Consider the following 27,717-nt stretch of genomic DNA (forward strand, 5'->3'; position numbering starts at 1 on the left):
TTGCCAACTCTCCGTATCGTAACTGAAGACCACAGGGTTTGGAGGACTGGAGCATCATCCTCCAACAAAGAAACGTCTTCTCATACGAAACTCCCCTCCGTGACTGGTCTTCATTTTACCATGGCTGGTACTTTTTTGCAGCGTTTGTTGGTAACTCCCTGTAGAATACTCATTAAAAAAAAAGTTGACGATCGCATTCAGTAGCAACAAAATAAGAAAAAAAATTTCTGTACTTATTCTGAAGAAAAGACTGGGTGTTTCATTGGATTGGAATAAAAATTTACGTGATAAAGTCTTTATTGCAGTAATCATAACACCCACAAGCAATGGATTTATATTGGCGCCAGTTTGGCGGTGGATTGCAGGCAAACTTTCGCTCCAGATGTCGAAAGGTTGCGTATGGTTTACGTCCATGTAACACAACCAGAATGATCTGAAACTCTAATCTCAGTGGTATCTACCAGTGCCTGGTTCCAAACTACCAACGTAATGCAAGGGACGTAACTCGACGCTCCACAATCCAGAAACCGATTACTATTATCACTTGTAAAATATATTGAACCATTTCATTTAGACTGTAAATTGTGCAAACATCCTTCGTGGATCTACGCATACATGCCACAAACAGGCGTGGTATCTGCCATCAATACGCCGAAATGCTTACACCGGAAGTGTAGACAGTCCTCCACGGACACCCTACATCCTTATTTTTTCTCCCCAGTAACAGAGGGAAGAGCGAGACACATTTTGAAAGTAATAAATTACTTTATGCTGAGACCAGAGAAACTGTGGGTGAGAATTGGTGGTTTGTAGAGCATTTTCAAAGAAGATATAAATTGTATTTCGATTCCTTCAAGACAGCCTCTTGGCGAGTTGTATATTTATATTGTGACTTATATAAGACCTATATGTATTCACCCTGAAGATGATACCTGAAATATTTGTCGAAAGCTCGCGTGGCTAATCCTTCGAAAACCGAATATTCTGTAGTTGTAACTAGCAGGGGAAACCTGTTAGCAAAACACAACACAAATATACCGCCAAAACAAGCCAAAAATAAATAAAGAAATTCTATTTGGGAGTGGAAGTGTCAGAAATAGATGAATAATTTACGTATTCTTAACCCCCGAAGATAGTGACAAAAGTGGATGACAAATTTCATGTGTTTTTAACACTCCCTTGGGGGGGAAAGACAAGTGTTAGGTTACTTCTGAGGTAACGTCAACATTCTTATGGGGAGGTAACAGATGTCTGGTCGCCGGCCACTTGTTAACAACACATCGGGACAAGCAGATGTTTAATTACGGTGTTCAGAAGTATCAAGAATAGTCAGAGCCAGTGACAGATAAGAAGACATCCGATCCGGGGACCTACGAAGGCTCCAGTCCGACATTGTGTGGCCCACACTATCAGCCAGGAAACGTGGCTCTGCGTACGCCAATCCAAGGCAAAGTTGAGGAAGCTGCCAGCCTACATGTGTGTTAGCTGACGGATTGAGGGCGGATCATGGGGTTAGAACGACTCTAATTGATATTCTGACGAGACCAGAGGCAGGGATTCTTCGCAGGAGGCAGCTTAATGTATCTGAAGGAAATATAATTTAAGGTAAGTTCTGAAAATTCACGAGACAATTATCTTTCAGCATTTCATAACTGTGATACGTACTAATTAAAAAAAAAAGAATAGAAATCTTTGAAACAACAAAAGTGAACAAAATATAATTTTTATTTCTACGAAAAGCAAATTTAAAAAGGATATAATCACTTAAAACTTATAATAAACAATAAAAAGACGTAATTTCGCTGTCTAATGGAACATACACGAAATATAAATCTGTTCTTTACGGACGCAAAGTCTTTGGGAAGTTTTACTACATATTTGTTGCTACTTTTCTGGTTGTTAATAAGCGTTTGATATTTTAAGTTTTAAAAATTTTACAATATTTTCTTAAATATTCTTATAACTCAAAAATAAATACAGACTTTTTATAGCCTTCTCAATTTTTAAAATCTTTGTCTTCGCATTCTTCAAACGTTTTAAAATTTAGGTTACATTCAATTTAAAATGTAAAAAAAAATGTAATAATCCTGCTTTAATTATGCGAACGAATACAGTCTTTTTGCTGATATATATAAAGCTCAGATACGAAATTTTATCGAGATTCATAAGACGGTTCAGGAATTGGGGTAGTACGGTGATGCTGTGTGTCTTTACAATGTTCGCGATATATCTCTGACCTGCTTTAGAACGTCCGAAGAGATAAAACTGTTGCATAAATGTTTTTGAAGTTGGTTTCTGGCTTAATTATCATCAGCAACTAGCCAATGTTTTTATCTCACAACTTACCAGATCAGGAGAGTGGTTCATGCAATGTTAGGCTACAAGGCGTAATCGTTTCAAGCCAGGAAAAATTTGAAATTGACAGTTGTTATAACATTTATTTATTTTTCAGGTATGGATTCCATGTATCCAGGATTCGACAACATCTGTTCGCTGTTTCCATCGCCAGTTCAAAGTCCAATGCCCTATGAAACTGGCCTGGATTTCAGGGCAGAATGGTCGACAAATTCAAACGCCGATTTATCGGGTAAGTTTCGACATTTCACATTTTTCTCGGTACATTCAGATCGACAAATCAAACAGTCACTTATTTTGAACTAAGCGGAACTAAACTGAATTAAACAGAAGTAAACAAGGTTTTAGTTTTTTCACGTTGACGAGTATGAAATTAAACGGAACTGTACTGAAATGAACTCAGTTTATTGTGTATTTAATTTCTCAGAGAACCCTATTTAATTATATATTTTAACTTTGCCCAGTTTTCAAAGTTTCTTAGTTGGGGTCCCGGGTTCAATTCCCGGTGGTGCTCAAATTTATAACTTCTGTTGGGCAAGGCCGTGGTCTAGGCAACACGGAGTTTTCCTCCGTGGCATCCCAACAATTACTCCATTCACACACAGAAGAAGGCAATGGCAAACCACTTCTGGATCATCTGCCAAGAACGTATATGAACAGGTCTCAGTCCAAGAAAAGGATGGAAGGATCCTGTTCATATGGACCTGTCCTCAGACAGAACACTACAAATAAAAAACCTCTGTACCCGTATTTAGTCCTACAGTCTTGTGACGAGACATAAATATGACATCTTATTTCCCTTGCATATTTCCGTATCTAAGTTTAACAAATTTTCTGTTTGTTTGTAGCATTTATGTTTCTGACTTATAAATCATTGGACAGAAGCTGATATTTTTTAATATTTGCACACAGGCATATCAGAAGAAATATCTGATACTGCTGTACATGAAATGGACGACGTCTGGTGGGAGGGAAATTTCTTTCCCGAGTTGACCGACTCACCATCCACCCCTCTACAGTGTTTACCAGCTAAGACGATGTATTGCACAGACCAGTGCTCCAAGTATCTGGACGAAAGTGTGGAGCAGCTGCAGTACAAACCTCAGACATCACAAATTGTAGTCTTGGGTGTAAACTTGTCTTCTCTTACGGACGATTTCTCATGGCTGCCGTCCATAGACGAAGAGCATGGCGGAACATACGGTCAGGATCACATTGCAGACGATGGCTACGTATACGAGAACGGGCAGGTAGGGTACACAGCATCTGTGGCATTAGCGTCTCACGATTACACTAACAGAACTCTCGAAACGTTTACGAAAGTAGGTTTCTATCCATACGCAACGCCCGAAACGTCGTTTGAACCGTCGACATCACCAACTTACAATCTATCACCGACATTTTTAACGCCAGTGACGACTCCTGAATCAAATCCTTCAGCATTTCATGTGACGTCACCGTCGTCTTTTGCCCTGTCCTCACCAGAAGGTCATTCGGTGTCTCCGGTGTTCATTGGAAACTCGCTTCAGCCCCATATAAACGGGGTAGCGATACCAGAATCTCCTCCGAAAACAGCGACTCCTTCAAGAAACCACGCTGAAGACAAATCATTTCACTGTACGTTTAATGATTGCAAGAAGATTTATGCCAAATCATCGCATCTCAAGGCGCATCTACGAAGACACACGGGAGAGAAACCGTTCGCTTGCACGTGGGCTGGATGCGAGTGGAGGTTTTCTCGATCTGACGAACTTTCGAGACATCGAAGGTCTCACTCGGGAGTGAAACCTTACCAGTGTCCGACGTGCGAAAAAGGTTTTTCACGTTCTGATCATCTCGCGAAACATCTGAAGGTTCATAATCGACAGCGCTGGGTGTCGTACAACGGCCGAAACGTCGTCCACGCGCGCAGAGATAAGAAGAATAATAACTGCGTGTCTCGTTTGTAACTTCTCTTTTCACACGAGTTAAGTCAACTTCGTGCGACAGACGTTCCTTCCCAGTCTCGTCCTATGTGCCCTCTATATCAGTGGTATTCAACCTTTTTTGTTCACGTACCCCCAGATATAATTTCTCTTCAATTTTGTACCCCCAAAAAGTTGTTGGTGTATAATTCAAGTTATACATAGTATATAATCTACATCTAAAATAAATTAAATAAATTACATTACTGATTATTCAGTGTTTATCATAAAATAATATAATTTTTTTTAAATTTCACGTACCCCTTAAGATGTCTTCGCGTACCCCCAGGTTGAATACCACTGTGCTAAAGTATAATTCACCGCCACAAGACAAAAACACGGAGACAAAATCAAATGGTTTGTTGCGAAGTGTGACAAATACTTTCATCTTAAGATCACTGCTGCCGTGAAGATGGAGACTGCACGTTCCTCAGAAACTTCATCAAGTCTAAACTCAAAACACTAAGCACACTAACGAAGTATGAAACGGACTTATTCCGTCTTGGTAGGATTTTTGGTTTTCATGACGGTGAGACTTAAGATGGCTGTCTTAAGGGATGTTACGCCGACGTTTCGGAGGTGTTTCTTTCCTCCATCATCAGGGACCTGATGATGGAGGTAGCAAGTATCTCTGAAACGTCGGTAGACTTCTACTACCAGACTACACGGCTTGTTCCGTCTTGTCTGTCGTCAGGAAGGCTCACTGTTGAATCGTTGATGTAGTTAATTAAAACAATTTTAATGGCAGTATAGACGTAAAAGAAATTTGTCCGAAATAATTTAAATGTGGGGTTCGTAAGTCAACGAGGCATGCGCTGAAATTAAGATACTTTAAAGATGAAAAGTAATACGATATAATGAGAAGAACTGATGGTCTTGTAAGGTTAATATGTTACTGTTAAGTCAGTGAGTTTAATTTTGTAAAGTGCAATTAAGAAATGGCAAAATACTAGCAGCTAAGATTCGTTCCAGTCTCTGGACAGAACAGCTACTCCTACTTAGTAACTGAACACTAATTAAATCTTTTTTTAAAACGGAACAAGTGTGTTTTCTTTTGTTACGCATATTATTGATGGTAGAGCAGAATATGAAGGTCTGCCAACACAACCGAAAAAAATGTCACTAAAGGAGACGAAAGTGATATTACGAGACTTAGCAAAAAAAATTTATGAAAACGATATGCTATTTTTAAAACCATTCCAGTTACGAAAAACGAAATAAAGATACAAGAAGGTATTTCTTAAAAGAATTTTGAAGATCCTGGGTTCAAATCTCGGGCCAAGACCGGCTGTCATGACTGAATTACATCGTGATTGTCTCGAGAGCTTCCAGGCAAATTCCGGGAAAATGTCCGACATTGGGCCAAAGCCTTGCAATTCCTTTCTGATTATCATCATTCGCTTCCATACAATCTGGCCTACTTAAAAAAACGTCGTTATAAATGAATTAGATATTTAAAGTATTTGACCGTAAATATTAAATCACGCCAACTCGGAGCAGAGCCCGTCTTGACAAGCTGACACTACGCTCAGCCATACGACAATATCGGAGAATTTTATAGAAACCTAATGTTCATTACCTTATTCACAAAAGCCCGTCTTCGGTTCATATTCTGAGTCTGAAGAACGAAACCCAAATGTTCCCGATCTATTTCCTACTTTTCCAAGCCAGAGAAATAATCTTCACCGGGACTCAGACCCAAGACATTTCTCGAAATTTTAACCTGTCAAAAATTTCTTCCTGATTTCAAGGAATAAACATGCCAAGTTTAGTTCAAATCAGTGTATCCGTTCTCCAGTTATAAGCGTACACATTTCAATAACACAGGCATTACACTCGCGAACATGTGCGTATTAAAACTGATTTAAGGCTTAATTATCATGGGGGCTCCCCCCCCCCCCTTTTGACGACCACTGGGAATAAACCGAGAGCAGACAGTTGCCATGACGACTGCATCACGCCGTACACACGCGGAACAATTCCCATGAGTGTAGAGGCAACAGACAGACCACGAGGTCAAGCCGGGCTATCCATCATATCGAAATGCATTTCCAGCAGCTCAGATGTCAGCTTCTACACATTTCGAATGCACGTGGGTGGTGTGACGCCTCTAAATTTGACCCAGGGGAAATTGACCAAATCTGCTTCAAATTCACTTGTACTCATTTGTTTAGGCGTGTACCGGTGGGGGATGGGCGGTCTCTCGCCTCCCTGTATCTTATTCCTTCCCTCTGTTACAACGAACGACTAACAAAGAATAAAGTATTGAGTTTACAATATCGTATCAACTACCAAGGTTCCAGATACTAAACAAAAACATTATCTAAAAATAGTTTTAAAATATATTAAAATTGTCCGTCAATCACAATAAAATAATATAAGATAATTAGATGGTTAAAATATTATTCTTTGTTCCGTATCGAGTACTCGGATTTACATATGGAACATTCTCGACATGTTTCGGCTTTCATAGAGCCGTCATCAGGTGTATGTTATAAACTCTTAAATTCAATTACATGTCGAGAATGTTCCATATGTAAATCCGAGTACTCGATACGGAACAAAGGATAATATTTTAACTATTTAATTATCTTATATTACTTTATTGTGATTGACGGACAATTTTAATATATTTTAAAACTATTTTTAAATAAAATCACAATATGACGCACCTACAATATCTTAAAAAATCATTATCGAAAATACAGAGGGGTGTTGGAATTAAACCCTGCAAATGAATGCAAACATTAGATCAGAACTTCGTATTGCCCTAAATAAATGAAGATCGAAACATGTGTGTAAGACCCCCGTTATGTGAACTGAACATTTATGTATCACTTAGCAAAAATGTCCATTTTATCCTGCGTTCACAGCATCTAAGAGAGTCAACGAGTTTCTCGTAGTTTAAAACCAAAGAAACACAAGATAAAATATATTTACCAAACAGTCAATACACCGCAGAAACATTTCTCGAAAGACGGATTACAACAGTGGATTAATTATTGTCGCCTACTAACTTAAGTAGATCCACGGTGGTCTAGCGGTTAGAACGCTGGCCTTGTAATCGTGGGGTCTCGGGTTCGATTCCCGGCGGTGCCTGAATTTATAACTTGTGTTGGGCAAGGCCGTGGTCTAGGCAACACGGAGTTTTCCTCCGTGGCATCCCAACAATTACTCCATTCACACACAGAAGAAGGCAATGGCAAACCACTTCTGGATCACCTGCCAAGAACGTATATGAACAGGTCCCAGTCCGAGAAAAGGATGGAAGGATCCTGTTCATATGGACCTGTCGTCAGACAGAACACTAAATAAATAAATAAAATACTAACAACAGAAGTAAATCTCTAACTTTCTCGTATTTGGATCTGAGGCATGAACAGAATAATAACAATGAAAATGTAAGGAAGTTTTTCTATTTAACTTGATTTCCTCCTTTTTTTTAAAAAAAAAAACTTTTCATTGACTTGTAGCTTCTGGAAGGAAAATGTACATCGTTTTTTCGACAACCAGTACAATACTAATTGCGCTGGCGAAAATATATTAAATTTCCTCAGTTTCGTATCGATAAAAGACCAGAACCTCGTCATAGAAAACATGTTTAAAAAAAGTGAAAAGGTTTGTGACCTTGATAGTATTGACACTGACGATAAAACTTCTGTTTAACGTCTTACTTTCTATTGTAAAGAAAACATTCATGTTGGCTGATTAACCAGCGCAGGCCCAAAGGCACACTTCCGGTGTCTCCTTGGGGACGGCTACCAGAACGATGACTCCTCTGAGCCAGACCCAATAACCAGCTACAGACGAAGTTCACCATAGCACTCAAATAACGTCGTAAGGTACCCTTACTCCACATATAAATTATCTAAACATATAGACGCTTTCAAAAGTATCTTAATTAACTAGGATATGAGGGTACAGATTGGATTAATGTTATTCAGGATAGAGGCCTGTGGTTTCTTAATAAAGACTCTGCCCCATCCAGTCAGTATAGGACGTAAACATCAGTCCTTTATATTCGTCGTAGACAAACTACGTAAATAAATAAATGTTACGCTAAGTACATTGTGGATTAACCGCGTGGCACTTTCCAGTAGCCCACACGTCTCCTCCAGCAAATCCAGACTCGTTTTCCTAATGATCACTCCTCATTTATCACATCGCAGTCTTTCAATTAGCTAAGCTGTTCTGGGGCACGACTTGAAGCAGTGAATTGGAGGAAAGGCATTTTGACTGCATATAATTTATAACGACACAGAAGTAAGGAAAATCACGCGAAATTGTTATTGTTTTATGAAATAAAGTAGATTTCAGAGCTTCAATAATGTGAAAGCCAATGTATTCGAGTATGAGTAGTAGATATAATAGTGATTTCTGTTGGGGGTTGGTAGCTGAAGCGATATGCGATAACATCGACCTAATCGAAACTCGATATGTAATAACATGATTAACGCATGAATGTATTACAAGGTCTTAAAAATTAGCTCTATATGAGTTAAAAGGCCAACAATCACAAGAAAACATGGAGTGACGAGTCATGTACACACCAATGATGCTTTATTTATCGATCGAATATTTTAGTTATCGACAGTAATGAAATATCTTACGCTTTCTAACCGGTATCTGCAACTGAAAGGAGGTGTACTCTAGCGGTGGCTTACTAAACTAACTACAGCTCGAAACACATTACCATATTATAATCAATACATAACATGAAAGAATAAATCAAATCGTAGAAACCCCGGGTTGTTAACAGATGAATAAACCAAAAAATGTATTAAAAAGCTATAGACTGTCAGTTCCAAACGAACCTAAGTATTAAAAATATAACAATGGAAAACACAAACAAAATTAAAAGTAATTGCCCTGCTTAGAGGAACGTGTTATGAAGACGAATTGCTTGAAATAAAATGTAACCCTCTTTACGTGATCCATTACGAACACTATGCAAGAAAACAAAATAAACTTTAAGACAAACTTACCGGTTCAGAAAACGCGTTGAAGATGTTCCCCTTGTCGTCGTAAACATGTATCGCAGACTGGTCCATAATCAAACAGGCCAAATATTCACTTTGCACTAAATCCCCACAAAAAACAAATGTTCGGATCATGAAGTGGCCTGTGTAAGTCATTATGCGTGTAATACACGTCCATTTAAATGAAACGAAATAAATGTGGATCAAAGGTAACTTCATTCACTGACTGGATAAAACAATTGCAAAAATTTGCCCCTGTAGCTCGGTCTCTTGGTTGCAACGAATGCGTTGTTCGACTACAAACCTAGTATGTTGGTGTTGTCTGACCTATGTAATGCCATGAAAACTAACTTGCACTTAGCCTTAACACACATTTTTCTCAAGCACTTCTATGCTCTTCTTCCGAAACCATAACCTTAAAAGTTATTAAAAGAATCCGATTAGTAATAAGCATTACGTAAGACTTACTTCCAGTCTTCACCTGTCTATCTGTTTCAATAAAATGATCACAAATATTAGGATTCCAATGCAGATAAACTGTGATTATAAAACCGTAAAACAAACGTCAGAAATATACTTTTGCATACGAAGCTTGAAAACCGCGCTCTCTCAACACGCCATATTTCACTAAAGTTGAATACCAGAATGACCAACATAACGACACGGAATATAAAAACAGTCGAGGAACATATTTGCCAATAAAACAGATTTCATTTTACCCCAACTGTAATTTTAGACCAGCTCCTTACATGCAAAAGCGATTGTTGGTAGCTAAAATATTCCAAAAAAATGAATTGTTCAAAGCATATAATGAAGTATACGTTTATACTTCCAAAACCAATTTTAATACCAAATTAAATGTAATTCTTAGAAGGCATCTTTCCTTAAAGTATGATTAAGAATGTTCAGAAATTCATAGTGATATTCAGATTTAATATACAGTAAACAAAACAGTAATATCAGATGTATACAGCATAAGTCTGTTGTCACGAGAACTAACATTTGGAATATAAATAATTATATATTACAAATGATGACTTTGTTATGTTGCTGGATATCATACTTGAAACACGAGATATTTACGCAGTTTTTAATTTTTTATGGATACATGGTCTTGAAATGTTTTATAAAAACAAACCTAAGAGACAAATCACATCGTTATGTAAAGCAGACAGCCGAGTGCCTGCAATTATCATTTTCTTATCAGTGGGTGGTAGTAGGTGAATGGACAAACATCCATGCCTCGAGTGGGATTCAAACCCATGATCCCAGTGACCAAGCTGCACAAGGCCCACGCCTTAGACCACGCGGCCACTGACGGCAGATGTTCCGATAATTAACCTTTTTCCACTGACCATGCAAAAAAATGTGTTAAAAAGGATTTGTTTTATAGGTCATCCTCGTTACATCAGACTTTTACTGTAGCTCAGACGTAGACTTGATCAAAGGAGAGAATAAAGAAAAATAAATACACGAATGAACACAATATGAACTGTTTTACTTTAATCTGATTTGGGGTTTCTAAGATATAAGTCAACTACTCTTGTGACCTCACAATAATACTGATAACAATGTGAAGAAGGCAGCATTTATTTTTCATCTTAAAAGTTTTAGTTGTCAATCTGATATTTTTTGGCACTTACCAGCTTTCTCGGAACCGATTCTTCCCGTCTCTGATATAACTACTCCTTCAAAGGGGACAGAACATGCACGTTTTTCAAGGATTAATATTTATATATCGACGTATTTTGCACGTTATCACAACTGTTGATATTTTGAAGAAGTTAGAGGTGACAAAGTTTTCACATTCTACCGACGCTCTTCCAGACCACTCGTCAACTCGGCGCACTGCACAACCCAATGACCTAATCTTTGTAAATATCACTTCCGTATAATTTAATTACAGTGGTCCCTCAGGTAATAAATGGAATTCTAATTAAATTATCAGATGACAGCATTTTTACTTCGTTAGTTGAATTGTCTCAAACGGATTTCCTGTTTCACTCTGGAAAGAAAAAGAGTGGTTTAACACAGATTAATTTAGTACCGTGGTATGTACCAACGTCTTTCTTATACAGAAAGTCGAGTTATCCTACCTTGCTGGTCATGGCCATGATGCGGTTCAAAATCCCAGAAGTAAGGGGATGGCTGAATTGAACTTCTTCCTCTTCGCCATCGTCAAGCGCGCAACTTTCGGCCGGAGCAAGTTCCGTCTCCCCTTCGCCATCACGACCCCCAGCCGACTGCACCAGTTTCATGTATTTGTACTCCAGACGTTGCGTCTTCTTCCAGAAATAAAGCATGAGACCGCACAAGAAGAGGGCGAGTGCCACCGTCACAACAATCACTATCTGTTGGCGAGGAAGTTAACGTACTTTTATATTTAAAAACCGACTGGATATATTTTATAACCACATTGGGCCTGGATGCAAGAACAATAATGCAAAATATGTAAAAAAATGCCTCGCCTATTGTCTCAATTATAAAATTATGGAAACTACGACATTTCAGAATCTGGATCTTATTTCCATCTTTACGTGGAAAGAGGGGACGAGGACAGAGAGCCTATCTGTTGGGCTCCCCTAGTGACGTAGCCTCAGACCTCCATGTCTTCCTGAAGATGGAAGCAGAATCCAGCTTGCGAAATGTACTTTTATTAAAAGAATAATTTTACATAATATAACGCACCATCATCAGAAACCTTCGGACTTTGACCACAATGAAAAATATTTTGCGATCTAAATAATTTTCTAGTATTAAGAATTTTTAAATATCAGTTCTTATTCCCTTATTAACACAAGGAAGCCAAGAAACTAGTGAACGTACAGGCAGAGGAAGTGATGAGTAATTTAAATTTCAAAATCCTGCAAACGTGCTTCTGGTGATGGCTACTGCATGGCAGTGAAATGAATCAGTAAGGACCGGGAAGGCTCGGCAGCCGGCCAGGGTAACGGGGGGCAAATAAGAAGCCTCTCGTACAGACGGAGGAAAGTAAAGGGGTTCGTTCGACCCACAGTCTCACAAATTGCTGCAGGGCGTATGGAAATGGAGATGATTACTGGCATTTATAAATTGGTGAAGAATGAAGGGAATTCGGCTTCAAATATTTATAGGTGGATAAATCCCTGATCAAATATTGTACTCAAAAATGCTCCACTATCAAAATGTTACGGATGAACCCGGTGAAATAGAAAAAACAAGCCCATTGATTTCCAAAAAGATAAGAGGTTTTGGTTATTGAATATCCACCTGAAGTTCCAAGGGAATATGAGTTGTACATGGAATCCTTTTCTTTGCTGGCATCGATGATGGCATAATGCAATTAGTTGGAGGAAGGTAATGAACCATCTGCATGCCGTACACACACTCTCCCTTCACCATCCTGTAATACACAAATAAATTAACTGGAATTCGTAATTAGTACAGATAAAAAAAAAATCACCTGATAAATTAAAATCATTATAATACACGTCAGAAAATTAACATGCAGAACTTTACATAAGTACACATGCCACTACAGCTCTACATGATTAAAAAAATTGATAATTAATGATTTAAACTTTCCTGAAAAAAAAAAGTATTAAACCCAAAAAGAATAAATTTATGAAACACTGACCAGGAATTATTTTCTGTGCACACAGGACAGGCTGATGCACTGACCCATAAGAAGTTGAAATTACAACCGTCGCATGTTCCATCAGGACACTTTGAAGGAAGATGAATCGTTCCATTTCCTTTTTGGTCTGGGTCACAACGTAATGTAATTATAGTTGTTCGGCCCTGAGGACATGAACGTGTAGAACTGAAATCAAATAAATATTTTTGTACAAAATTAATGTACATCTCTCCGCGTTGTATGGCCAACACTTCCTGCACGCACCGTCAGTTTTGAATGTATATAATAAAGATAACAGTTTATAACGACGAAATCAGTTAAACCAATGAATAACATATATATATATATAGAGATACATACAGTGGTGTTGAGTAGTAAAAATGCAGATCATCATGGTGACCCATCTTCACAAATTCATCAATCACTTGCATATTCATGAAGGAGACATTTTTTGTAACACCAACCAACTCGTCTCCCAGTGTGACAGACTGCGTCGAAAGAGTCAAGTCCTCTTCTGCTGACTGACTTGGAACAATAGTTGTCCGACACACAAAGGATTTAACCTGTTGCAATTGAAGAATTATTTAAAATATTTATGAAATTGAATTTTTATTACAAAAGACAAATTTTTGTATAAAAATATATATAACAAACCTTTTCCTTATTTATAATGGATAGAAGGAAATACACAACACCAACAGAACAAGGATAACGCTAGAACACAATTCGAAATACATACAATTATTAAATTATTGTTCGAAACTCACCTGGGAGGTCTGGCCTTCGATCTGGTACGACACGTTGTTTGTGCAGAGAGCTGCTGATTGTCCACACAAACTTATGTTAAAAAGGTGGTAATACTGTGCACCAGAAGCTGTAAATAATCTACTCCCTTTCACCAGGAATGGCCTGTAACATGAAACAATCAACAGTATAAATAGGCAATGCTGTAATCACAAATATTGTCAAAGTTATCTTCACATTCCAGGAGCAGTAAGATTGCCGTCCCGGCAACAGATTAACACCCAGTTACAGGTTCATAAACTTTCCTGCGAATATTGCTATTACCGATGAGCTTCAGCACGAATATTATACCGAGAATTAAATATTACTGAGTGAAGACACTAGGTTTATATTTTAAAAATCCACTTCATATATGGAAAGAATAAAATGAAATAAATACACATAGTATTATATAAATGCATTATTTTTATATAACAGTAGAATTTGGACAAAATTTACACATCACATTTATTTCCAGTGTAGAAATAATTGCACAATTTTACACTCAGACCCACTAAAACCAACTGTGTTGCCATTTCAATGTAAAGACGTCATGTTATTACCTCAGATTCTAGTTCAAAATGCGTCCCAAATTCTTTTAGATTCAGTGAGAATCAGATTAGAATGAACCATTAAATAAGTAAAATAAAAATACCAACATATTTCTATTACATTTAGTAGAGTTTTATTATGTTGCATGGAATTTTGGCTGCTGATGTATTAGAGAAAACTATAGTTTACAAGGTCAGTAAAGAATAAATTTCAAACAGACATAAAATCTATATTTAAACACTGGTCTTACTTGTCCAGTAACCAGAGATCATAGTGCGCTCCATCAAACATGAAAACACATTTAGTCGTGCATAAAACACCATCCAAGCTGGTGAGTCCAGGTCCACATGGCTGACAAGAATCTTCTCCATACGCCAGAGGGTCGGACACGGTGCTGTCCAGCGGACAAGGCATGCAAGCCGTTGTGTTTGGATCAATGAACTGTCCAGGTGGGCAAGGTATGCATCCATGTTCTTCTGGATCCTACAGGAAGTTCAATGTTCATTATAAGTTTGTTCTATCTTCTTTATCGGCCAAATACCTTGTTTATGGTTACTGCAGGTCACATTTTCTTCAATATTTATTGTTCTTAAGCCATCCTTCAGATTAAAATGATATAAATCATTATTCTGATGTACTCATTACACGGGAAGGAAATTCTTAAGATAAGAAAGTGTTTGTACTTGACAAAGATAACGTCACATAAATACGAGGACAAATTGTGAAGTTAATTAATTTCATGCAGCAGTCGTTCTGGAAAAGCTAATGGTATGCTCAGCTAGTGAAGAAATTCACCACATTTCTGATACACTCACTCACCTGATGACATGGCAAACACATATCTGCCCCCCCATCAATCGTGTCAGTCACGTTGATTGAATAGATCTTTGCGACATCATCTTCAAGCCTAACGTTTCTGTTGTTCTGACCAAGCTGCAGCTTCTGAAATGCCCAGCTGAAGGTGTAGGAATCATTCAGCATTATTGAATGGGAGAACTCTTGTATTGGTTGCGACTCTGTCCATCTCTGAATCAACGTCACTCCTTTGGAATCTGATCCCTAAATTGTTAAAAAGAAAAGAGGACAATTATATACGCAACGAAGCTTGAAATACATCTACAAATATCTGGAAATGTTAAAAGCAATCTACTTCATACTACAAGGTTGTCCCTAAGGTTTATTAATCACGATGCCATGGAGATGTGAGTGTACAGCTCCACTTATTCTTGACCATCAGCTTCACACTCTACTCGCTTTATCCCCAGAACCCATAGGATCGGAGGACGCTCTCCCAGGTAAAGAACTTTGAATGTTTTTAAAACACAGTAGTAGCTACATGTACTCATCTTCATTCATTGTAGTATATAAGACATCCAGTACCAACAATATATTAATCCACTAAATACATGAATAAATAAATACATATTTTTAAATGACTCTGTCAGGCAACAATAATTTCTCCATTAATGGACAGTTTTTCTTGACGGATATAAAAATGATCTATTTGACAGAAGGCGGGTACATAATATTTACGTACGCGAAACAAACTCTTCAGAGTCCAGAGTTATTACGTTTAATGAGTCGTCACGGTTACCGACTTCTGCCTAAACACGGTTTATAAATGGCCATGGGATTTTAACAATATTAATACCTTAGAATTTTAATTAACCCACCTGCATGAACAGGAATTCACATTTACTCTCACAATCCAGTTCGAAGCTGAAGGTTATCCGTCCGACTTCTAACCGACGCCCACCACTTACACCTCCTTTGCTGCGAAAGCCAGCGACATTAAGGGAGAGTAAGAGGTATGCGCCATCTGTGTGATGATTTCCTGAACGAATGTATGATCCTGCACAATGCCAACCCATGTCACTACTGCTGCAGCTTGACCCTACAATAACGAGCAAAAAATCATATCAGAATTTTAATTTGCCCATTAAATCTGCTGTTGCTAGTCTGTTTACATTTTTCTTATTATATCTCACCTTTAAAGTAAAGTAAATCTATCCCACTATATGCCATGTAGGCGCTTGGGCGGAGAGGAGGTATAGCTCCTGATTATTCTCGACCTCGGCACTAGAAGGGGGTCGGTATCGCGTCCCGGCCACGCTTTACCCCCGGGGGAAGGACCCCTGTACCCATCGGACAGGAGGCTGGGTGAGCCCCAGAACTGGTCTGGACACAAAGGCTAGAGGAAAAATCCTCTGCCCTCGTCGGGGATCAAACTCCAGTCATCCAGTCTGTAGCCAGTCACTATACTGACTGAGCTACGCTGGCCCCATTATATTATATCTCACCTTTGCATTAGTTAAATAACTGGTAATGAAAAAATAAAATTTAAGACTATAAAATTCTCTACCACGCGACTTCATTCTAAAGCACAAATCCATCACACACAATTATATGCCGAGTTCGTCTGGGCAACTACGTGCAGTTTCTTACCATCAACTTCCATACATGCAGCACTCATCATCTTCGGCATTTCTGTCCAATAGTGAATTTGATAACCATAATTTGGAGAAGTATTAGGTGGACATCGTTTACAGCCATTCTTCCCGTCTGAATACGTATCTCTAGGGCAGAATTCACAAGCAGAGCCATTGCGATAATCCATTCCTGGGTTACAGGGTGGACACTCATGTTTCTTACTTGCTGGAGGTAAACGCATTGCTTCAGGAACATCATCACGACAAATCTTTGGCTGAAGCCACTTGTAAACTTCTTGCGTCTGGAAGACAGGACAAATTCCAGTTTACTAAACTCCCAATTATCTGCATTGGATAACTGAAACCCCGGATAATCCAAAAAAAAAATTAAAGAAAAACATGCAAATGTTACAAATACGTAAGTTTATTTACAGACACACGGTGCTTGAATTGTTAAATATTTATTAATAAGAGAAAGAATTTTATGTAAAATTTAATACAGAACACACTAATCATTATTTTTTTTTTTAAGAAACTACTGCTTAGCTTTGAGAAAGTGTGCTTTATGACAAGGTTCTGATATCTGCAGTTTACACGTTCGTTTGAAATACAGACGTCAAGTAATTCACCTGATTATTGGAATCACATGGAGTACGTGTTTCATAGTAGTCGTTGTGCGTACACAGTTTTCGCGTGACGCAGGTAGGGGACGCTCGTGGTGAAAACTCAGTTATATTGTTGCAAGGTGTACAAGAGTGGGCCTCGCGTTCAGAGAAGTGATTTTCGGGGCAGTCGAGACATGAGCGAGCTCCTCCTTGGCTATAGGTTCCGGCACGACACGGTTTACATGAGGAGGCAAAGGCAACGCCTACAGAAACGGAGAAAAAAATTGCATTCAAATTAAATACCATACTTTGATACATGTGCTGATTGACTCGCGTTCATCTTGACATCAACCCTGGTGTGCGCTTTGCCACGTCGTGCTTTTGAAACAGTAAGTATTATCACTGTACATCCATAATACTTAATACCAGACAGATTAATAAAACAACAAAGAACTTTTGCTTACCACTAATTTCAATTGACTTTATTAACACTGGTTTTCCTTGATGTACGTCCATTCCAATTGTTTTCCACTGAAGAACATTCTGACCAGTCTTCAGATGAACAGTCTGCTGCTTCCATTCACCTTCGCGAGTTAATGACGGCCAACGATACTCTTTTGAATCCTGAATGGACTGACACTGATCATTCTGGGCCTAAATCGAAACGTAAAACGCGGTTTAAGAATCTAGTCAAAGTACGGGGTACGTGAAACTTTCTTTTAATTGATTTTCAACCAATTCTGAATCCATATATCATAGATACAAAATAAATTAAAAGGTAAATGTGACATTTCAGTAAGAGATTAATTGGTACTTGCGGGTTATCGGGACACATCGCTTTAAAAATAGGTTAAATTAGGTTAGGGTTGTTGTTATCTGTTAGCTTGTTCAGTTATTTATTGCTGACCACACACATTAACCTAACCTAACCTAACCTAAACTAACCTAACCTAACCTAAACTAACCTAACCTAAACTAACCTAACCTAACCTAACCTAACCTATTTTTAAAGCGATGTGTCCCGATAACCCACAAGTACCGACTAATTACTTCCAGATTTCGCCAAAAGATGCATTTCATGGCGTAACATTTCCGTCAGCCATCAGGAACATTTCAAAACAATCTATTTAAAATAGTTACCTCAAAGTCAAAGATGATATCCCTGTCAGAATACTGATACAGATAGGACAGGTTTCCAGGTCTCACAAGATGCACGGTGTACGTAAGTGCTGCGGCACATGAGCCTCCTGAGGAAGCTATAAAGTCACCTCTTGGTTGCCAACCATAACTGCGGCAAAAAAAAAATCAGAATCTAGTATCATCTCTCATCATTGCATAAACAATTCTATAATTATATCAATAATTAGCTATTTATGCCACCTGAAATTTCAGTTCTAAGAACAAAACTAGCTGTCGCAAAATAAATTACTGGAGTACAATAAAACCAGCATTTAACACCACTTGCAGACTTACAAAATACAGCAAATACACAATAATGATGTTCACAATGTCTTACTTGCTACAGTTGACTTCGCTACCGTATCTGACAAGCGAACTGAAGGAGGAACGGAATGATTCGACCTGCGTAAAAAATCCTTCTGGTAATTCATCCCATGTGTCAAACAGAACTCCTCCACCCAAGGAAAATGTTCCTGGGCGACACATACGACATGTCAGGTCTCCCAAGTCAAAATAATACCCAGCCTCGCATGATATTTCTGCGTGAAAGAGAGACAATGGTGGGAGATAAAAATTCAATTCAATTCTTCACGTAGCGTGCATCATGTAAACAGGAAAGGATAAAGATTTCTTAGGACTCACTGCAATTATTGATTCTTGTTGCTGGACTGGGGCTGCTGTCGGTACACATGCCAGAGCTGGGAACTTGAACTCGCCAGCGTCCCTTCTGCAGATCACACTCCGTCAGTTCATAATGGTAGTCTCCCTGAAGCACACAAAAGTAAACCCTCGACAATCTTCTGGGTTAAGGCGCAGCGTACACTCATTGGTAGATGCCGACATTTCAGAGAAACATGTTTGTCTGAAATGTCAGTATCTACTGATGAATCCACAAAGCACCAAAACCCACATCATCAATGCCCTCATCACCATAAAAACCTCGTATCTCACTCTGATCAATCTATTTGCTGAATGTCTAGTTTCCAGATTGTTATTATTTGGGGAATGTATTAAATACAAACGTTTAGAAAATGGGTCACCATACTAAAAAAAATCTAAATAGCTTAGGCCAAGGGTTCCTATTCGACAGCCTGCCCATGTGTTTTGCGCAGTCAGCACACATTTTCCTAAATATTGGATTATGTGGAACAAAAAATGTTCATTGCTTTAAATTACAGGCGAATAATTAATAAATACAAACCAAAGAAACGTGTTAAAGAAAATTAGTGAGAAATATTTGAACCTCTTTGTAATAATAAATTACTATAATTTTTAATAACGTGACATTAAGTATTAACAGACTGTAATTAAAACCATCTGGCCCTGAAGAGAACAAGAAATGTAAATGTATCTTATTTAATACGTCCAATTATCAACACGTTCTTTCGTGGAAATCTCGGGGACCGAGGTCTAATGACCCAGTGACCGCAGAGGCCACTTCTGCGGGCCACCACGACCAATCCATCGGTCAGGGAATTACTCGTTCAGGTACTGTGTCGACTGAAATGTGCAGTGCCCCATCACAATGGAATTATCTTCATCTGTAATAGTGTTCTGAGTCGTTCAACACTTCTGAATTATCCAGATGTTCCTAGTAAATGCGGCCATATACGTTCAATTGTTTATACAGAGTGAACTGCTCAGATCAAAACTGTGTCGTCTCACGTGCAATTTTCAATTAATTGATACACTATTCAACAAAATTGTATCAAAAACACAGTTCGTGTGAGGAGTGCGAGATTTTGTTGTCAAAATTTGTGGTCTTAATGAAGCAATTTAATACGCTGTTACGCGATATGGGTATAATCCTAGAGGAAAACCCATACAAACCAGAACTGCGCTGTCCGAACTGCGCAGCTAATTATCAAGCCGAACCAAATTTAGTGACGTTATCGTTATCAAATATGACAAAACCACACGCGATAGCAAAGTAAAGTCCCACTTTCCGCTAGCATCCTGAAAGCACACATTCAATCTGTAATACAAAGCGTGTAATGGACTCTTTCGCAAGTCTGAAAATGCCACTAAAGCTGATGATTTTATCAGGCAGTAAAAGTGGTAAATTTTATCGAAATCCTTTTTACATTTTCGTGTTGTCATGTTCTTTATGAAGAGCTCGGTAGTGCACATAAAAAGTACTCTTACATTCTGAAGTACGTTGGCTTTCTCGCGAAAAATCAGGAGATGAGAATATTTCAAGGCTCCATTGTTGATGGAACATTAAACCTTTTAGGTGAAAACCATTCGACTAAAGCCAGAACATCAAATGAATCAGTCCCACGTGTAAATTCACAAACACAAAGTCCTCACTTCGTCCACTCGCATTCGCCATTGAAACATTTCAACTTCGAAATGTATCTTAAATCAAATTTCCAAACACAGAAAAGTCGGACGCTTCGTGGTTTGTTTTTGTTTTTTTAAGATTCATTTGCATTCCATAGATCCTTGATAGACTAAACCAATGATATAGAATATGTCATGTAAATTTAATATAAAAATCTAGGCCTACAAAACAGCAGTTAAGCCAACGAAATATTATCCTCATAAATATTCAAACCAAATCAATTTTTTTATAGAATGGAATGAGTAACAGAAGAGATTATCTTTAACATATGATGCATTACGTTTCTAAATACATAAATACAGCATAAACTAACACTTATAATTAGTTTACACTATTATTCATCCGCATTAAACGCTTCACCATATGACTATGCAACTTAGATTAAATTAATTACCATTAATTCTCCACCTAAAACGTGTGCCCACACTATAAGTAACATTACAATCGAAACCAGCGCCTAAAAGTCCCGAAGAATGGTTAAATATTGCATAGTTCGTACAGTTATTTTCGCATATTTATATCAATAATCTCAACAACAATCTAATTGTATACACCGAAGTGAAATCCGACTACGTATATGTATATATATATATATATATATATATATATATATTATTAAACTAACTACGAGAAATTAAATTTGTCGATAGAGTTAATAATATCCATAAAATAATAAGAGGTTACCGGTACAGTAGCAAAACATATGGTGCACTGCAGATTAATGTTAACACATACTAAAACAACAAAAATAACACTTTTCAATGTGATAAAAACGTATTAAAAATGTACTAAAAGCCAATAAAATCGAAAATAGATAACATACACGAGTGCCCCACAAGCTACCTTACAAAGGTACGCTATTGTCCAAGAGGAAATTTCACTTTCTTGTGGCACAGCGAATGTCAACATTAAGACGAAAGAAGGACTTTCAGTGTTTATTTCATTCCTGTGTTTTCGTATCTTCCCTACCTCCTTGCATGGGTCCAAATCCTGGTCATCGTAATTACTGCCGTCAGATGTTGTAAGGAAACTCAATAAAAACACACACATAATTTTCCTTTCTGCGTACAAATTCATTCCTCCTGAAGTGTAAAGACAGTTACACTTGACCCTGTGGGGCAAAATTACAATTGAAACCGACAAAAACAAATGTCAGCCGTTCGCAGTTGGTTTGACACTGCGTATGTCGAGGCTAGCACGAAACGATCGATTCTGTCTCGCACTTTCCGGTGAAAACAGATTGTCGCTATGGATACGAACTGACTTTTCTCGTATAATCTCGTTTCGTGGTTGTTATACGTCGAGTTTGTTCCAAATATATATATTTTCAATGGGAAAGCAAATACGGAATTATGGCCCAATCCCGTTTTTGGACAGAGAAGGACATTTCATCGACGAAATTCCAATTGACGTAGGTGATTATAACAAATTTGATGCTCTGCAACGGAATTTAATAATTGTCATCTTTGTAGTTCGTTTAATGAAAAGTGACGTTCATTCAACAGGAATAAGACAACGGCACGTCTGTGATTTTCTCATTTTCCTCATCTTACTGCGTTATTTAAATATTCGGTTCATAAACTAATACATAAAAGCGCATTATAATAACTTCCTTTACGCCATAAAATTCATATACGTAACTGGGAGTAGAAGCTGAGATTTCGTGTTAACCATGTTAGTCCGGCTAACACTGTGAAGAAATACATAAATAAAAAGTCTTCTGTCTTACTTTTGTGGTTCAGTGGTACTCTCCATACACTAGCCGGCTAACAGTGCGTTTCATGAGTCCCGCTGAAGCCCGGAAGAAAAACAGACTTTATAATTTTATTTTTTAAAATGTTAGGCAGGCTAACACGGTAAATACCAAAATTTGTATTAAATTTAAAATAACTGGGTTGTTTTTTAATTTCTTTTATATGATAGTTCATATGTGATATCTTACAGAAATGGATCCAGCCAGCAAAAATTACGAGAGTTCCTACACTGAAGAATAAGATTACAAGACAAGACAATGAAGTACCAGATTCAAATAAAACACAAACCAAAGGCACAAAGGCTATCGACATTCCACCTACAATGCAACCTAACAAAAATCAACACAGGGAGAACGGAAAACATGACAAACAAAAAGGAAAGATTAATTCGAAGGTAGATAGTCAAGCTGATTTAAAGAAGAATCCTAACTGGGCAAAAAATCTACTAGTCTGGCAGCGTCTATTTGCACATCACACACTTAACAGCATACGCAAATCCGTTGTCTACGTTTGCAACAACGCTCCACGTGACAAACTCGATTTTGTGCTTGATTCAACGTACAGACACGAAGATGCAGTATTTCCAGAGGTTACTGACGTCTATTTACAGTCTGAGACATTGGGACGTGAAACTTGGTAATAAATTAATTTAATTTTATAACACACACGAATGAATTTAGGCAGTTTTAAATACTGTACACGCAGCTGAGTTTTTGGTACTTGTGTCTAATTGTCACATAATCTAGTCAACAGCTCCACGACAACAAAAATACTCACCCTTTACCATCAGATATAATAATAGTTCCTCATTAAAGTGGTTTTATCTTGCATGACTATAATTTCATCACAAACTGGAAATATGTTTTCACCAAAGTGACATTTCTCAAGACCCTCATGAGAATAGACATTTACAATTCTCAGTATTTGTGGATAACCTTGACACATCGCTTTAAAAATAGGTTAGGTTAGGTTAGTTGTAATTTATTGAAATAAAATATAATAACTTTCAAGTATATGTCACTTATCCACACACATTAACCTAACCTAACCTATTTTTAAAGCGATGTGTCCCGATAACCCACAAGTACCCAAATCTCTTTTGTAATTTACTTTCTTAAAGCACATTATATGTCACTTTCGTTTAACTCGCCATTCTTTATTACAATTTTACTGAACCCAAATTTCTTCATCAGGTACAGACATGCAGAACTTGCTCAGTAAATATCTGATTCATGAAACAAATCACATGTCATGAACAACTCCACATGTAAATACACATAATCTTAGCAGCACTGTTCAGTGCGTCACAAGTTCCTTACCCGATGGATGCCTTAGATAGCAGAACCCCCTTGTGGCCAAGGCCGCTGCAGCCGCAGGCTACATAAAGTTGCTTGAGATGGCCCTGCTTTGGATAACACAACATGCCAAACACTAGCTACGAAACGATGTATTTTTATAAACACATCACATTACAAAAGAGGACGTAAATAAATCATGTAATCCATATTTTCCTTAAACCTGTAAACAGTGTAGTTTGATTATAAGAGTCCATTACAAGATAAATTCCAATATAACACTGAACTAAATAAAACATATATTACAAATGTAATTAAACATCTGACATTTGGGAGCATTCTATTCATATACGGTGAAACTTCACACTTTAATGTTTCTGCCCATGTTCCAGGCGAGTACTGAGAAATAATAAACACATTCCACCACCTGCAGTCATATCACGAGGCCATCCTATCAAATTTGGTGGTATCACACAGCGTTCCAACACCTATAATGTTAACCTCAGCATACCATCACCTCATGCTGCTCAAACTAATGCAGGTTACTCCCGCAGAGAAGATGGAGTTTTCTATAAGGTTTGAAAACGTCAATGGGCAAAGTACATGACAAGTAGTGAACTATGTGTTCAAACACATGTTATTTTAAAGTAACATATGATAATGAAATTACACATATGATAACTTAAAACATTACACTGAAGATGATAACTGTTTTCTGAGTTGTTGTAACATGTAGTCTGGCAAAAGTTTATCAACATTTTAAAGGCAGCACCTATCTTCTTGCATAATAACTATGTGACACTAACTTCTGATGTGCCACACACAAAAGTAAATCAAGTATGAAGACTGTAGCAAATAACAATTGCATTACACCAAGAGCAAAATTAAAAAAAAAAAAAAAAATCATTGTACACCCTTATCTATGCCAATAATGATGAATGAATGTACACAGCTCATTCACAAATCAAATGTTTAATGTCTAGACACTCCTAACTATTATATACAAATAATTACTGCATGGATATTCAGACTGTGTACTCTAAATGGACTTTGCTGCCTATATAATGGAAGAACTTACTTGATCCCATTCTCAATAAACTTTTAATTAGAGACAAACAAAACAAGAGATCCCAACCTCTTTGTTCTGTAAGTGATACTCCCAAAATTCTTCAAATATTTTTGTGGACGCTGAGAAACAAAACAACACGCCATTGCGCACGATTCTCTGTACATACGCAACACCAACCTAACCTAATGTTATTTAACCCAACCACAACCAATTATGCCAATCTACTCACCGGGTATTTTAAAACTAGAAAAAGGCAGAACACATTTTAATCAAGTTTTCTATGGATGTGCCACACATGTAAACTCTGGATTCATGCTACTTCATATACAATACACGCGAACAGCAACGTAACAGACTGTCAAATTCGTGAGGTGGACCGGTGACGCCATTGCGCAACCTCTTCTGCGCATGTAAGACACTACATAATCCAACCCAACTGCATCTTCATGGAATTCCTCAGTGGTAATATTCAACCTATAAAATGGCTGAGTGGATTGCCATCAAATTTGGTATGGATGTGGAGAACACTCCAAATTCATGCCTCTTTAATTTTCTACGCTCGCTAACACCGAATATAATTTACAGCAGTCACATACAATTAAGTGAACTCTACTTAACACAAAACAGTGCATGGAAGCTCACTTTCATGAGATGAATAAAACATTATGCAAGGAAGCAGCTTGAAAAATACTACCACTATAATGTAATTTATTGCTAAATGGATACATATTTCAAGGCATTTTAAACATTCACATAGATTAGTAATCTTTCAAATCTGTCACACTCAGCCCTAGTTAAAATATGACACCTTCACAAACATTAGTTCACAGACTTTGACACACATGGTATATCTGTCCTTTTAAAATGTTTGCAGATTTATCAAGCTCTAATCAATGAAGGGTCTAAACTTAAAGCACGAAACACACACATTCATACAAACCCAATGGCTTAAAATATCATTCGAGCCTTTAAACGTCACTTCTAAAATGCATTCATTTATATAAATGTAATTATGTAACTACATTCTCAGAATAATTAAATATAAAATCAGAATGTAGCAAATTACATATAGCCTTTTAATGTGATATGCATATTATTAAACACAAAAGTAACTGTAACAGTTATTTGTGATGGTGAATGAAGACATTTCTGTTGATTACTCCAGAATAATATTTCTACATCAGAAGTATATATTACACTTTAATTCAGACAGTTCTGATGACATACAAGTTCTGCAATGGGTGGAAGTGATAAATTCAGGTACACAACACAAAACATGTAAGCAAAGCCTAAAATCTCTTGGTGATGATAATGCAACCGTTTATATGAAGACAACTTTTATATGGTATAGTGTACATAACTTACGTTCAAAAATCACAAAAACTGAACTAAAAAGGTTTTATATTTTGTCACATCTGGAAAATAATCTGTAATTCAAGTAATTAAATACAAGTAATTCAACTTATAATCTCAGTTCCCAAGACAAGACACTGCAACATACAGAAATAGTGAGCACATGTCTGGCAAAGACAAACCCAGAACATATGTTTAATAGTATAATTAAATTTAATACAAACTGAATAAATTAATTCAAAACTATTCTCCAAGTTCTCCCTAGTTTTTTTTCCAGTCAGATGGGGAAAAATGCAGCACTGATATAATAGCATCATTTGACAAAGGTGCAAATTACCAATAACAAAAAAATTAATTTCTTTGTTATATGCACATGTATAAGAATTCTCAGCCTAATGTGTAAATAATGTAGTCCACACATTCAAAGATTAGAAACAATTATCCCAGCAGTGCCACTGAAATTGGAAATAATTACTCAGTATCCCACTACGAATGTGAAAAATTATAAAGAACAAAAATCACTGAATGTCATCGAGAAATAAAGGTTCTCGTACTGCTGCACATTCAACTCATTGTGGCCGACATGTGGGTAGATGGACATACATGTAAAATCTGACACAGTATCATAGTCTCTTATGTAGGTATACTTTAGCTTTGTGGTAAACTGTGTTGTATTACTTCAGGTGTTATTAACGATATAAACAATATGTGATTTACGAGGCTTCATTGATTGCAAACGAGAAGTCAGCAAGTGTAATACCTTCCCTCTGCTGCTAATAACACTCCTTTTACTCTGCTGATAAATTCCTAATGTTCACAAATATGTCCTATTGTTTTTTCAAGGTTTTCTTTTCTTTGTATAATATGAACAGGTAGTATAATTTATTTACTGTATGTAATGGTTTGATGCATTTGTAACATGTATTATTACAACTTATTCCACATCCTACTGTTATCTAACTCATGGATCCATGTAATATAATAAAGATGTATGATAACGAGCACATTATACCCAAACATTTTACTTTTCTTCTAATTAAATTTGGTAACTCCTACTTCTTATGTTCATCAGTTCAGCACTGACATACCTCCAGTTAACAATCAGTAGATAAAAAACTGCATATCAAATTTTACTTTTCTAGCCCAGCTTTTCGGAAAATGGAAAAAGACTATAAAAATGGGGTAATGAAAATAAAAGAGAAAAGGAAGAACTGTTAATGTATGGTCTGCTGTAATTCTGAATAAGGAATCTGTCTAATCCAAGATGTATTATTTAAATTTACTGTTTAAGGCGCATGTGTCCAACAAACTGGACTGCGCTGCAATTTTATCTCCAATACTGTTTAACAGTTAGCGTAACATTTTTGTCTCTTCTAGTGGCCTAGAACGAACTACTTTCTTAAAAATCTATTGCAACAATTCAGACATATTAGTGGTTTA

At 37.2% G+C, this 27,717-nt stretch overlaps 3 protein-coding genes across 7 annotated transcripts; 2 read left to right on the forward strand and 1 right to left on the reverse strand.

Annotated features, from left to right (window-relative positions):
* The first annotated feature begins 433 nt into the window (after positions 1 to 433).
* LOC110834966 (uncharacterized) lies at positions 434 to 4,938 on the forward strand. Its single transcript, XM_022074682.2, has 3 exons — positions 434 to 1,605; positions 2,453 to 2,587; positions 3,268 to 4,938. The coding sequence occupies exons 2-3, from the start codon at positions 2,455 to 2,457 to the stop codon at positions 4,302 to 4,304; spliced, it is 1,170 nt and encodes a 389-aa protein (XP_021930374.2). The 5' UTR covers positions 434 to 1,605; positions 2,453 to 2,454; the 3' UTR covers positions 4,305 to 4,938.
* A 5,837-nt stretch (positions 4,939 to 10,775) lies between these two features.
* On the reverse strand, positions 10,776 to 25,471 carry LOC110834948 (endosome/lysosome-associated apoptosis and autophagy regulator family member 2). 5 transcript variants are annotated; one of them, XM_022074632.2, is made up of 16 exons: positions 25,154 to 25,471; positions 19,105 to 19,228; positions 18,800 to 19,001; positions 18,424 to 18,571; positions 17,748 to 17,937; positions 17,308 to 17,546; positions 16,695 to 16,980; positions 15,923 to 16,143; positions 15,069 to 15,308; positions 14,500 to 14,732; positions 13,682 to 13,823; positions 13,275 to 13,477; positions 12,915 to 13,100; positions 12,548 to 12,680; positions 11,395 to 11,649; positions 10,776 to 11,303 (listed from the first exon to the last, which is right to left on the reverse strand). In XM_022074632.2, the coding sequence occupies exons 2-16, from the start codon at positions 19,151 to 19,153 to the stop codon at positions 11,259 to 11,261; spliced, it is 2,772 nt and encodes a 923-aa protein (XP_021930324.1). In that variant the 5' UTR covers positions 19,154 to 19,228; positions 25,154 to 25,471; the 3' UTR covers positions 10,776 to 11,258. The 5 variants fall into 5 exon arrangements, with proteins under 5 accessions (XP_021930324.1, XP_021930322.1, XP_021930320.1 ...); XM_022074630.2 differs by lacking the exon at positions 25,154 to 25,471 and adding an exon at positions 23,880 to 24,078; XM_022074628.2 differs by lacking the exon at positions 25,154 to 25,471 and adding an exon at positions 21,776 to 22,016.
* LOC110834967 (protein CFAP276) lies at positions 22,024 to 27,286 on the forward strand. The gene is made up of 3 exons (XM_022074683.2): positions 22,024 to 22,217; positions 22,751 to 23,196; positions 24,248 to 27,286. The coding sequence occupies exons 1-3, from the start codon at positions 22,137 to 22,139 to the stop codon at positions 24,435 to 24,437; spliced, it is 717 nt and encodes a 238-aa protein (XP_021930375.2). The 5' UTR covers positions 22,024 to 22,136; the 3' UTR covers positions 24,438 to 27,286.
* Positions 27,287 to 27,717: the final 431 nt, after the last annotated feature.

This window comes from Zootermopsis nevadensis, unplaced genomic scaffold (assembly GCF_977971745.1).
Source record: "Zootermopsis nevadensis isolate Lab colony 2312 unplaced genomic scaffold, Znev_1.0 Znev_ptg000023l, whole genome shotgun sequence".
NCBI classification, from domain to species: Eukaryota; Metazoa; Arthropoda; class Insecta; order Blattodea; family Termopsidae; genus Zootermopsis; species Zootermopsis nevadensis.